General features: G+C 39.2%; 1 protein-coding gene across 1 annotated transcript; it reads left to right on the plus strand.

Annotated features, from left to right (window-relative positions):
- Positions 1-1934: 1934 nt before the first annotated feature.
- On the plus strand, positions 1935-10546 carry asip2b (agouti signaling protein, nonagouti homolog (mouse) 2b). The gene is made up of 3 exons (XM_030752364.1): positions 1935-2223; positions 6922-6995; positions 9662-10546. Exons 1-3 carry the CDS (start codon positions 2115-2117, stop codon positions 9827-9829), a joined length of 351 nt encoding a protein of 116 aa, XP_030608224.1. The 5' UTR covers positions 1935-2114; the 3' UTR covers positions 9830-10546.
- The last annotated feature ends 2365 nt before the right edge of the window (positions 10547-12911 follow it).

Raw genomic sequence — 12911 nt, forward strand, 5'->3', positions numbered from 1 at the left:
TAAATGTTCTTTTTTTTTTTTTAAACGTTGTATGGACTGTGCCAGGGTTGGCAATACTACAAAACCACTAGTTCTCGAGTATGTGTATTTTCTATCATCTTTCCCAACAAGTTTGTGTCTGGGAGAGAAAATGCTGCACCTGTGAAAATCATAAACATAATCTAATGCTCCCAGTTGGTAGGGTGGGGTTTGCCCCGAGGCAAACCAACAAATCCAGCCCTGTCTTTTTCAATTGATTAATTTCTCCCTCCGTGTCTGATGTGTTGCAGAGGTGACAAAGGTGCAGGCATTCTGTCCTTAAGTGGAAGTATGGCCTTAAGGAAGTATGGATACATGTGGCAAAAGTTGAAATAATGATTCAACTTCTTTACTCAAGTAAAAGTGAAAAACTGCAGGCTCTGAAATTTACTCAAAGTAAGAAAGTAGCTCTTTGAAGGATATATCTAGCAACAATTTTTCTGCAAAGTTAACTGAACCTCGTGCTATATTAATATAATAATAAAAATAATAATAGACATGGAGTTACAGTGGGATTCGGCAGGTGGAGAGACAACTACAGTGGTATGCAAAAGTTTGGGCACCCCTGCTAATTTTCATGACTTTCCTTTACAAATTATTGGTTGTTCAGATCAGCAATTTCAATTAAATATATCATATAGCAGACGAACACAGTGATATTTGAGAAGTGAAATGAAGTTTATAGGATTTACAGAAAGTGTGCAATGATTATTTAAACAAAATTAGACAGGTGCATAAGTTTGGGCACCCTTGTTGTTTTATTGATTTGAATACCTTTAGCACAAATTATTGGAACACAAAATTTACACAACTGAATTCAACAAGATTTAACCCAGTACTTCATGAGCTATCTTGGCTGATTTCCACCTTTACACTGACAGTATACCATTTATACGGTCTTTATACTGCAGTATGTAGCTGGTATAAAGGTTGGATTCAGTGAATGAATCTAAGCATCATCAGCTTAAATTCAAACTCATCTCTGCTACACTGATGTAACCTGTAACTCTGACCGTGAACAGCACAGCACAGAGCTTTACTGTAAATTCACCACAGTACAGCAAACTAACCAGTTGATCCTGCCTAAACTGCAGTATTTTCATGCAAACTTTGAAGAACACAAAGTTAGTGCACCTCAGTTTACCTGGCAGGATGTTTCACAATATGAAAAATCACAACTTCACATCGATCCAAGACTTGAATTAAAAAATGGGGACATTACATGTAAGCTCTAAATGTCCAGTTTATCAGATGCCTCTGAGCCTTCCTTACCTTTACCTGTCCGGGCTTTCTCCATCAATGAGTGATGTTATCTCTCACTCTTTTTCATTCCCTGGAAATACAGTAGCTGGCTTTTTAGCTTGTAGACACACTGTGTGACAAACTGCAGACAATTTGTGTTTTTAATTATATTTGTTGAGCATTTAGAAACGATGCATTTGAAATTAGCTGCCACAACACGTTACTCCCTTTATGTCTGCCATGGAGCACCAGCTAGATGCTGAAACCACAAAATATGGCCCGAGTACAGCGATATAAATGATGCACAAATTATATTTTTGGTTTTTTCATCTCAAGCGCCCCCCCCCCCCCCCCCCCCCCCCCCCCCGCCTCCCTTTTGAAAACGTAAGTAGTAGAAAGTACAGATACATTTCTGTAAACATGTAGGGAGTAAAAGTAAAAAAGTTGCCAGAAAAATAAATACTCAAATTGATACCCGAAAATTATAATCCATAAGAACCCACTCTAAGCACAGTAACAAAGTATTTGTACTTCGTCGCTGTATTTGTACTTCCTTACTCCCCACCTCTGATGCTTAGACTGACTTGTCCCCAAGCATCAGCTCGAGCCCATCACGTCGCGAGTGCGTGTTTCGCTCTCCGTTCACCGTGGCGTGTTGACCTCAGCGGCAGCCCACCTCCCTCCCTCACAGCCACAGAGAAACCTGAGGGAACTCACCAGCCAACACGCACGTCACTCAGAGATTTCTCCTCCTGTAGCTCCTTAAAGTCCGAGCTTTATCTTCCAAACGTTAGACTGGTTTCCCCCCCTTACCGTGTCATCATCAGATCATCATCATCATCATCATCATCATCATGAGGAAGATCACCGGCAAACACTTGCTGTGCTTCTTCCTGCTTGCCTTCCCGCTGTCCTGGGCAGAGGACACCAAGAAAGATGTGCGGAAAACGGAGAATGCAACAGGTAAGGATTCATGAGCACTGAAGCGGATTTTATGTAGTTTTTATTTTTTTTTTAAGTGCTCTGATCCTGGAGGCTGCAGCGTCACCGAAAATGCCGCTGCTTATAGTGCAGGATAAATAATCCATGTAGCTGACACAGATTGATCTATATGTTTGTGTGTCTTTGATAACTGTCGACTACAAAAAAAAAAAAGTATATAAATATCTGATTTTAACTGAGAGGAGGGAGATGACTTTAAATTCCTGTTTTATTCGTGGTATTAATCAGGTTAACACTTAATCTAGTTTATGACCTGAAAGTATTAAAACTTGATTAACTCCCAGTCCGTCAGGAAACAGGCATATTAAAACTTGGATAACTGCAGGATTTATTTTCCAGCGTTGCTAATGCACAACGTTGCTTTAAAATGGTTATAAAGACAAAACTGCCTCATTTTTTTTTTTTAATAAAAAAGGCAACACAGCCAAATTAATGAGTAAATAAAGAGATGCTGATTTGAGATGAATTAAATGCTCCGATTTTGAGTTTGGAGCATTAAATGACGTCTTCACAATCTGTCCGAATCAGACTGCTGAAGCCTCATGAATCAGACATGCTGTGAAACATATGCACAGAGGATCAGAGACGAATGTGTCATCCTTCGTTTACGCTGGAAGCACATCTGACGCCTACTAGAAACAAGAGGAATGATTACCATGAGAAAACCACTGTTCAGTGTTATCTACTCAAGAAACGCTTGGGACACATCCATTTGTAATAGCCTATATTAAAAAATACATTTTTGATATGCATATCTTCAATAAAACTGAAGAATTTGACCTAATGAACAAAAGTAATTATCATTTATGTTCTACTCTTCAAACATAAGACAATAAAGTAATCTGAAATATTGCAAATCTGTGAATTATTATTGGAGACATTATGATAATTATAAATTATGATGATTATATAGAGGCCCTCCTTTTTTGGGGCAGCCATCACCCCTGTGTTCCCCATTGTGTTCCTTGCAAGTTTATTATGTTAAAAGGGTTAACTGATCATCTGAAAGAACATTTTCCAGTTATGTTAGCACAGCTGAGAACTGCTGAAGTTAGCAAGCAAATGTTAATCCACCCGGGGAGTTAACAAAGATGAAATAAATAAAAACATAACAGTTTTGATACAGTGCAAACTTCCTCCATCCAGAAGTGAAAATGAAGCCGAAAAGTGCATGAGTGTGTAAGCAGACAATTAGTCTGACACTCTGACAGATGCTACACTAACACAGCATCACATTATATTTTACAGTTTGCAATATAATTACAAATTATGTGACGCTCCGATCCCTTGGTGTGTGAACAGGTTATATTGAGTGGGGGGAATACTTGGCTTTAGCAGCCAAATGCTCCAACATAGAAGCAAATATGATTGAGCTATACAGAAACACACCCATCTGATATTCATGAGAAAGCTGCAGCAAGGGAAATATTTAAAATGTAAGCATGGAGAGGACATGGGGAGATGAGAGCTTCATCATACTCGCCTGAAGAAGATTGAAGGTGGACAAGATTATCTCAGATACTGTAGTTAAGTAAAGATATCTCAGAGGAGAGGATCAAAGTGTATGTGGGAGCCTCAGGATCAGCAGGAGGAGGCACACGAAACTTTACCGAGATGCATGAAGGTGGGTATTCTCCGCAAATGTGACAGATATAGTCTAAACATCTGGTCAAAAAAAAAAAAAAAATTGCCCCAAGGTTTTATGCATGATTGTTAAGAGAAGGTGTGGCAGCTATCAACCTTGAGGTAATCGGAAAGTAGTTATAGACAAAATAAAGGCTTTTTGATTTGTTGAACTTGCGTAGCATCCAGGTTGTGAGGGTGGGTGCGTTGCTGGTGCCAGTATTTGAGGAGAGTGGTTTGCAAATGTTGTTTTGATTATGATCAAAAGAATGTCCAGGCCAGCAGAGAGAAGATGTGGAGTCAAATAATTTTGATTTCCAGTGGAAAGTTGGCAATCTCCACTGCCATTTCTATCTGTAAAAAATAAATCCAAAACACCTCAGTGTCTTGGACGTTTATAACATACCAACATGCTTCAAAGGAAACATCTTTGTGTCCATTTGACAGAAACTGACAGAAACTCTGCTGCTCATCGGTAAACAAGAAGTTAAAATTTCACAAGGCAACTAGCATGTACTACTTTCTCGCCATCTCATTCTCTGACACAGCACTGCTGCTGCTGCTGCTCTGATTGGCTGCCTTCTGTTCTGGCCCCTCCACCACACCAGCGTTCATCTCTAGGCTCAAAGATATTCATTATTATATCCGCATTATTCCCAAATTTCTGCACATGACACACAGCAGTGAATTTGAAGTGATCAACCTCTAACAAATCACGTTTTAAACAGTTGTACATATCAAATAAGAATGTTTTGACAAGCTTCAGTTTCCAAGATGATTAATAAAGAAATGTCCAACCAATGAAAGCAAATGCTGAGGAAATCTCTGTTTTCAGAGATTTATCAACTATGTTCACTATTTTACTTTGCACTAAACACAGGATACAACAGAGGATGTTTATCCTAAACTATAAATACTGGACAAAATATATTTTTTCCAATTGACCAGTTATAATTATTCATATTTTAGGAGCATCTGCTGTCTTTCAACAGTTCTATATGTGCCTTTTTTTTAAATAATAGAGGTCTAAGGGGAAAATGCTCTAATAAATACAGGGAAAACTAGGCTGAGGCTACTTTTTAATTCATGATTACATATTCATAGGGCTTTAGTTCACAAAAGCAGAATATGGCAACCGACTCAAGGCATTTTTATCATGTTTATGAAAAAACAAAAAACAAAATGTAAATTGCAAATTTGGGACATGGTTTGTCATCCTACTGGAAGCAGCCATCAGCAGATGGGTACACTGTGCTCATAAAGGGGTGTACGTGTTCAGCATCAATACTCAGGTGTGCTGTGGCATTTAAATCATGCTCAGTTGTTACTAAGGGTCCCAAAATGTGCCAAGAAAATATCCCCGACACCATTAAACCACCATTAGCAGCCTCAACTGTCGATACAGGGCCGAGTGGATCCGTGCTTTCATGTTGTTTACGCTGAATTCTAACTGTAGCATCCAAATGTTGCAGCAGAAACTGAGACCCATCAGACCAGACAGGCGTTTTCCAATCTTTTGTTGCCCAATTTTGGTGAACTGTAGCCTCAGTTTCTTGTTCTCAGCAGACAGGAGTGGTCTTCTGCTGCTGTAGAAGATGCTCTTCTGCACACCCTGGTTGTAATGAGTGGTTATTTGAATTACTGTTACCTTCCTATTAGTTTGAAGCAGTCTGGTCATTCTCCTCTGACCTCTAGCAACAAGGCATTTTCACCCACAGAACTGCTGCTCATTTTCTCTTTTTCAGACCATCCTCTGTAAACCCTAGAGATGGCTATGTGTATGCCATCTCCACACAGAGTTATACTGTTTGCATAGCTAAAGAAAATCCCAGTGGACCAGCAGTTGCTGATGTACTCAGAATAGCCCGCCTGGCACCAACAACCAATCACCTTTCTTCCTCATTCTGATGCTCAGTTTGAAATTTAGCAGGTCGTTTCACTACCAGCATTGAGCTGCTGCACTGAATCTGTTTTATTTTCTGATCCAGTTCTTGGGTATATTTAACATCCCTTTATACTTTCTTTTTGTAAGGGGTAACTTATAGGTTAAAACAACTAAATAAATCACAGGCCATCTCCACATAGAATGATGTTGTTTGTATAGCTAAAAATCCACCTGTTATATTAGTATGAAGTTGTGCAGACTGATTTGTATGAGCCAAGACCTGCTCTGCTATGAGATGAATATCTAACCCTTCGGCTGGCAGACCATACAAGTCCTGAAATGCTGGCCAATTTTTTTTTTTTTTCCATTTGAGAAAACAAAGGCTGGCTGTTTCTCAGCTTCTCAATATTATCCAGCAAGAATGAGTAAAAGAATATGAAGACGCCCAGCTGATCAATCATAAATCCTCCCTCCTGTTGGGCAATAAATGATGCAGGAAGAAAAGATGAAGAAGATCCAAAAGACAACAGATTTCTAAATCAGTTTCTGTGATGAAGTATTTAAAACTCATTTTAGTAGCTACATAATGACAGTAATAACAAAAAAATAATGTTTTTTCTTGCATCCTTAAAAGCACAGATTATTAAATAGTTTTTACTCAGAGGAAGTCTCAGTTGCTAAGAGCGTAACTTGCCTCAGCAAAGAAGTGCGTCCAGATTTTCTAGTAAGTAAAACTGTGGTTGCCTTGGCTTGTTTTGAGGAAAAATATGCATATTGTATGAATTCCCTATTCCAAACTCCAGATACTGCAAAACAAGTCAGTGCCCCAAGATCTTGGTCTCTGTCTTTACCAGCTGTCAGTGAACTCAATCTGCCCCCCCAATGTCTGGTACCCAGACACTCACCCCAGGAGGGGTCCTGGTTTCTTTATTTGATGATCTAAGGGCAGACAAGATCTGTCCTCTGGGAGTCTTATAGTATTTAAAACATGTTTACATCCTTTCTGAGGCAACCTGTTCTCAATCATGTGCAGAAGGAGCTGCATTGTTATGTCTCCTGTCTTGGACAGGGACGCTGAATTGAGAAAAAAAAAAGGTTTATTGGATGTATTTATTCACAATAGACAATTATTCTTTTATTTCTAATCCTAGTTTGGAGCCAAGTGAAGACTAAGCGGCTGTTTGCAAGGCAAAAGATTTCTCCACCGCGGCAAAGTGTCAGTGCTGTAAGTTTTTATTTTTAACTGCATTTCTCATAAGTTCACTGATTTGTAGAAATGTTCAGTCAAAATGCTCCCATTTAAATGTCCACTACAGAGGTAGAAAGGCCTCTTCTGATAGCATGCCCTTTGCTTTTTTAAAGATGTTCCTGAAAAAAATGCCATTTTCACTTTTGTAGGCAACTTATTATTGTGAGGTGAATTTATAATCCTGTATATCAAATTTGAAAATCTCCTACTTGGCCTCCAGTGGCAGGATAATAACACACAGCAGTAATCAGTTCTGACACTCAGCAAAATGTGGTGAAAACAACTCAACCCAGTTTTTCACCACAAGCATCCAATTTCCCACCAATAAAAACAAAAACCATCACAGCGATTTAAGCGATTTCCTAAATCTTATCCTTTGAACTGCATTCCCGGTGTCCTGAACTAATTTGCTGCAGTTTTTCACAGCTGCTAACACATATTTCTTGAAACCGTCCACCCTTTAGTCAAAACAGTGAAACCAAACAATTATGTCAAAGCTGTTTTATGTGTGCTCAAAACCCCATAATGTTTTCAGGTCGGTCTGACTACAGGGGGATTGTTTAAAGTGTTGACAAAAGAGTGATTGTGTCAAAGAGGCTTGGATTTTTTGGTTTTAGCATGAAAGTCAGTTCAGTGTGTGGCACAGTGACATGGAGACTGATCCCAACAATAGATAGAAAGAAGAAAGGTAGAGGAGGAAGTGTCCGTGTGACAGGATGAGGAGAGCAAGAGATGGAACTTCAGATTAAATTTACCAACTTGATAGACCACGTTCTTCTTTGTGGAATTCCAGTCCAGATGGAAAAGAGTTTCCGTTAATGGTAACTTAAATGACTTACCTGTGTCACGTTTAAGTTTATTAAGACAATGTAAGTTTCTATTCATTCATATTAAATTCTTATCCTGAGCCTGTCCTCTGCTGTCACAGTTCAAGAGGAGGGGTACAGCCTGGGCGGGTCATCGGAGGGTTAAGTCCTGTTTTTACTGTCTGTGTACTTTTGAAATTTCTTTCCAGATTATCGGCCACAAAAGAGGGAAAAACAAAGAAATGAACATTGTTTTCTGGAGTTTTGTGTCAGGAATACCACATTTTTGATGTAGCGTAACAAAGACTCAGAAGTGTTATTTTTACTTGCCTTTAGCAAAAGGGTGGGCAATTCAAGTTTGTTTTAGCAGCTGTGAAAAAACTGCAACGGTGTATATTTCAGCCTACATTGCAGTTTTATTAGCAATTGCTTTTTTTATTGTATGTCTTGTAAATCTTATGGATTGAGACTCATGACTTTCACAATTTTTCATTCAACACAATTAATCAAGTAAACATTACCTGATATAAGAAAACTCTGGGAAGGTCACACTCATGAATGAATCATAGCATGAGACATGACTTATGCAGGACGGCCCAGTGCTGCAGTGGTTAGCACTGTTTGCTCACAGCAGGAAGGTTCTGGTTTGAATTCAGGCTATGTGGAGTTTGTATGTTCTCCCCGTGTCTGTGTGGGTTCTCTCTGGGTACTGTGGCTTCCTCCCACAAACGTGCACTATATTTCCAAAAGTATTTGCTCGTCTGCCTTCACATGCATATGATCTCCCGTTCTTAATCCATAGGGTTCAATATGATGTCGGCCCACCCTTTGCAGCTCTTTTGGGAAGGATTTACACAAGGTTTAGGTTATGGGAATTTTTGACCATTCTTCCAGAAGCGGATTTGTGAGGTCAGACACTGATGTTGGATGAGAAAGCCTGGCTCACAGTCTCCGCTCTAATTCATCCCAAAGATGTTCTATCAGGTTGAGGTCAGGACTCTGTGGTTGCTCATCCATGTCTTTATGGACCTTGCTTTGTGCACTGGTGTGCAGTCATGTTGGAACAGGAAGGGGCCATCCCCAAACTGTTCCCACAAAGTTGGGAGCATGAAATTGTCCAAAATGTCTTGGTATGCTGAAGCATTAAGTGTTCCTTTCACTGGAACCAAGGGGTCAGAAAGTTGGTGACCTCTGCGCACTATGCCCCTCAGCATCCGGTGACCCCCTCTCAGTGATTTTACGTGGCCTTCCACTTGATGACTGAGTTGCTGTCGTTCCCAGTTGCTTCCACTTTGTTATAATACCACTAACAGTTGAATGTGGAATATTTAGTAGTGAGGAAATTTCACGAATGGACTTGTTGCACAGGTGGCATCCTATCACGGTACCACACTGGATTTCACTGAGCTCTGAGAGCGACCCATTCTTTCACAAGCAGTCTGCATGCCTAGGTGCTTGGTTTATACACCTGTGGCCATGGAAGTGATTGGAACACCTGAATTCAATGATTTAGATGGATGAGTGAATACTTTTGCAGTAAAGTGCACATGTTTGCTTAATTGGTGATTCTAAACTGGTCATAGTTGTGGTTGTGAGAGTGAATAGTTGTTATCCCTGCACCAGACTGACAGCCTGTCCAGGATGTACCCCACCTCTCGCCCTATGACTTCTGAGATAGAATAACAGTGAAATCACAGGCCACAAAAAACTAAAACAAGGCTGAAAAACACTAAAATGCTGACAGGAACTGATCAGGAGTCAAATAGTTTATGCAGATGACTTTACCATTTGTTCCACTGCATTTTCCACATATTCTCTCTGTTGGGATTGTTTTAGAGGCACAAGTCAAACCTTCTAACCCCGGCACGTCGCTGCGGACGCTTGATGGAAAGCTGCTCCTCGCACATGCCATGCTGCGACCCCTGCGCCTCCTGCCGCTGTCGACTCTTCAACACCATCTGTCACTGCTGGAGGATGAACCCCCTCTGCTTAAAGAAGACCTAGATGGAGCACACACATGCACGCACACACACAAATACATCGCAACACCTGAACATATACTGCAAAGACAAACAGGCACGGAGGTATTCACATCGGCTCTGTGAGTTTTCCTCTACGGTAACACAGATGCACTTAAGAGATGATCAGTAAATTTCAAAATAAAATGAAAGCATTTGGATAATCATGAGAGAGTGAGGTTAAACTTTAAAATAGCTTTCAATCTTCTCTGGCTTCCAAAATGAATCACATCAAATTTTTTTTATTAAAGCATGCAGCCATGTGGTGGAGCGTTCTTCTGTGCCAAAAACGTATGAAAAAAAATACTCATAGAAATATTTGCACAATATTAAAATGCCCTAATACACAGCATATGTATGCATAGCAAAACAAGGGATGGGTGACATATACTTCTTCATGTATGTAGACAATTGTATGTTGTTTGTTGCATTATGGGTATTTCTTGCATTATTGCTGCTTTTGAATATCTTGCTGCTCTGCCAGATTAATCATATGAGAAATCCAGTGAGAGGATTTAAATTTGAATATAAACTTGTTGTTGTTGTTAGAATTAATGTGGATGAAATGGCATTTACTTGTGTAAATGATGCCTTGAAAATCAGATAAATACATGTGGATCCCCAGAGTGAACTTACTAACTGTTCCCTTGTGGATTTAGGAGTTTATATTTTTGCTATTGAATAAACACGCTGTAAGCCCATATTCTCCTCGCATTTTTCCATCTGAAACATCCTAAAATACTTAATCACATATAGAATGATTACATTTTAAATGCTGATTTTAGAGGACTCCTTTTAATTTAATAAATGGATTAAAAAAAGAAGAAGAAAGAAACAGTTACTGTTGGCTGGCAGCTCTCTTGTAGATAAACTGTGACTAAACCTGCATTTTTTTCCAAGACAATTATGTGCAGATAATAAATATTAAGCTGTCTTTCAGGGAGTCAAGTGAATATCCTGGGGAGACGCACATAGACACAAATTCCAAAGCAAAGCAGTTATAAATCCTACCCAGGAAATATGTGGTCCACAAAATGTATTATCTCATCTGGAACACTGTCTGCTTCTGCTTCCAGAAATGCCAAATGGGCACATCGAGTGCCATTTACCAGTAGCTGTTATGTTATGAATGATAATCTGTTTCATGGAGATTATTATTTATTCATTATGTCCATGAGCGTGAAGAAGACAGAAAATAGCCAATGTTACACAAAGATCCCTAACAGTTAAGCCCTGTATTCATTACAAAGTAGCCCAAGAACTGAATACATGTACTGTGGTTTATCTCATCTCAGCTCATCTTACATAATATGAAGCAGTGAACTCAATGGCAGCCTATTACAAACAATTAATGCTTATGTGAGGCATAAATCTGTCTGCAAGAAATTATAAATGACAAATGTTATCTACTTCATACATAAACCACCTTATTGATTTTCCACTGTCTATTTTGGACCAGATTCTCACACACACACACACACACACACACACACACACACACACACACACACACACACACACACACACACACACACACACACACACACACACACACGATTAACTAAAGCTACACTTTAAATCTCAAAAAGTATCTGGTGACCCAGAAAATTACAGATTTTTATTGAAAACTTTGTTAGCCACTTAATTAGGTGCACCTGTTTCACTGCGTGTTAACACAAATACTATATCTAATCAACCAATTACATTACAGGAGCTCAGTGCATTTAGGTAGACATGGTCAAGACGACCTGCTGAAGTTCAAACTGAGCATCAGGATGGGGAAGGAAGGTGACTTAAGTGACCCCTTAGTACCAATTGAACATTTCTTAAATACAGCCTACCTGAATTTTGTTGCTGACCATGCCCATCCCTTTATGAGCACAGTGTACACATCTCCTGATGGCTGCGTCCAGCGGGATAGCACACCATGTCACAAAGCTCAGATCATTTCAAACTGGTTTCTTGAACATGACAATGGGCCCCATTTACTAATATGTGCATGGACATGTTCTTACCCTGTGCAAAAATTGAGTTTCCACACAAAATCACTGTTAGATTCACGAAACGTGCACACTGGCCAATTTTGTTCTCACCACGATCCATATGTTAGAAAATCAAATTCATTCCAAATCCATGGGCTTGTGTTTGCTGCCAGCAATCTCACTGCATACTGCCAGACTCCCATTTCTCTATATAAGGAAACAATTTTACCTCAGGGTAAAGTGGAGAAAGCAGGGATGATGTTATAAAAGAGAAGCCTGCACTGATAAGGCAAAAAAGTCTGGATACGGTTAGGAGAAAGTCCAACTGAAGAAACCTAAATAATTGTGTCTGAGAAGGATCCACAAGAAAAGGCAAAAAAAAAAAACCAAGACTTGGACTAAACTAACGGGGTGCAGAATATTTCCCTGAGATGCTCAATGAGGCTGAAATAAAATAAAATAAAACAGGTGGAGTATAAGAGCAGGTGATCCATCAGGATTTTGTTTTTTAAGCTTTATTGTTTTGGAATAACCCCAAATAATGGCTTTATTTGGTGGTACTAATAGTAGTATTGGTGGTGGTAGTAGTTGCAGTATTCGGTTTAAAGATATGCTTTTAAATTTTCTGAAACAGCCAGACCTTCATAATTTGTCCGTACTCATGGTCTGAGGCACTGATAAACCAATTTAGGTACGAATACATATATTTTTTGTCCATGAAGCATTAATATGCATGATTTCTGCACAGATTTCAGTCATACAGACTGAGCAATTTACCAAACAGAAGAGCAGTGAAGATGATTTTTTTTACCAGGTTTTTGTTTAGCTCCATAATTCTTGCCCTTGCACTGTGTGAAACAGACCAAAACAACATCAGGTTCTTTATTTTATTTCATTTAAAAAAAATCCTTTTACACAGTCATCTAAACACTGCAGGCAAATGACATGAATAGTACTTAAGAGCAGGAACTTAGACAGTGAACACTTTTAGCTATGGAATTTCTTGCTGTCAAAGAGGAAGGGAAAAAAAGTGCATGAATGTTAGTCAGCGAGGAAATAATGCAGAAGTTACTGTATAAAAAGAAA

Source organism: Archocentrus centrarchus, chromosome 17, assembly GCF_007364275.1.
Source record: "Archocentrus centrarchus isolate MPI-CPG fArcCen1 chromosome 17, fArcCen1, whole genome shotgun sequence".
NCBI lineage: Eukaryota > Metazoa > Chordata > Actinopteri > Cichliformes > Cichlidae > Archocentrus > Archocentrus centrarchus.

What these genes read in the sequence shown, in the direction of transcription:
- asip2b (XM_030752364.1), top strand. Translation starts at nt 2,115, where the DNA reads ATGAGGAAGATCACCGGCAAACACTTGCTGTGCTTCTTCCTGCTTGCC. An exon ending in GAAAACGGAGAATGCAACAG is followed by an intron (nt 2,224 to 6,921) that starts GTAAGGATTCAT and finishes TTCTAATCCTAG; the next exon opens with TTTGGAGCCAAGTGAAGACT. An exon ending in CGCGGCAAAGTGTCAGTGCT is followed by an intron (nt 6,996 to 9,661) that starts GTAAGTTTTTAT and finishes GGATTGTTTTAG; the next exon opens with AGGCACAAGTCAAACCTTCT.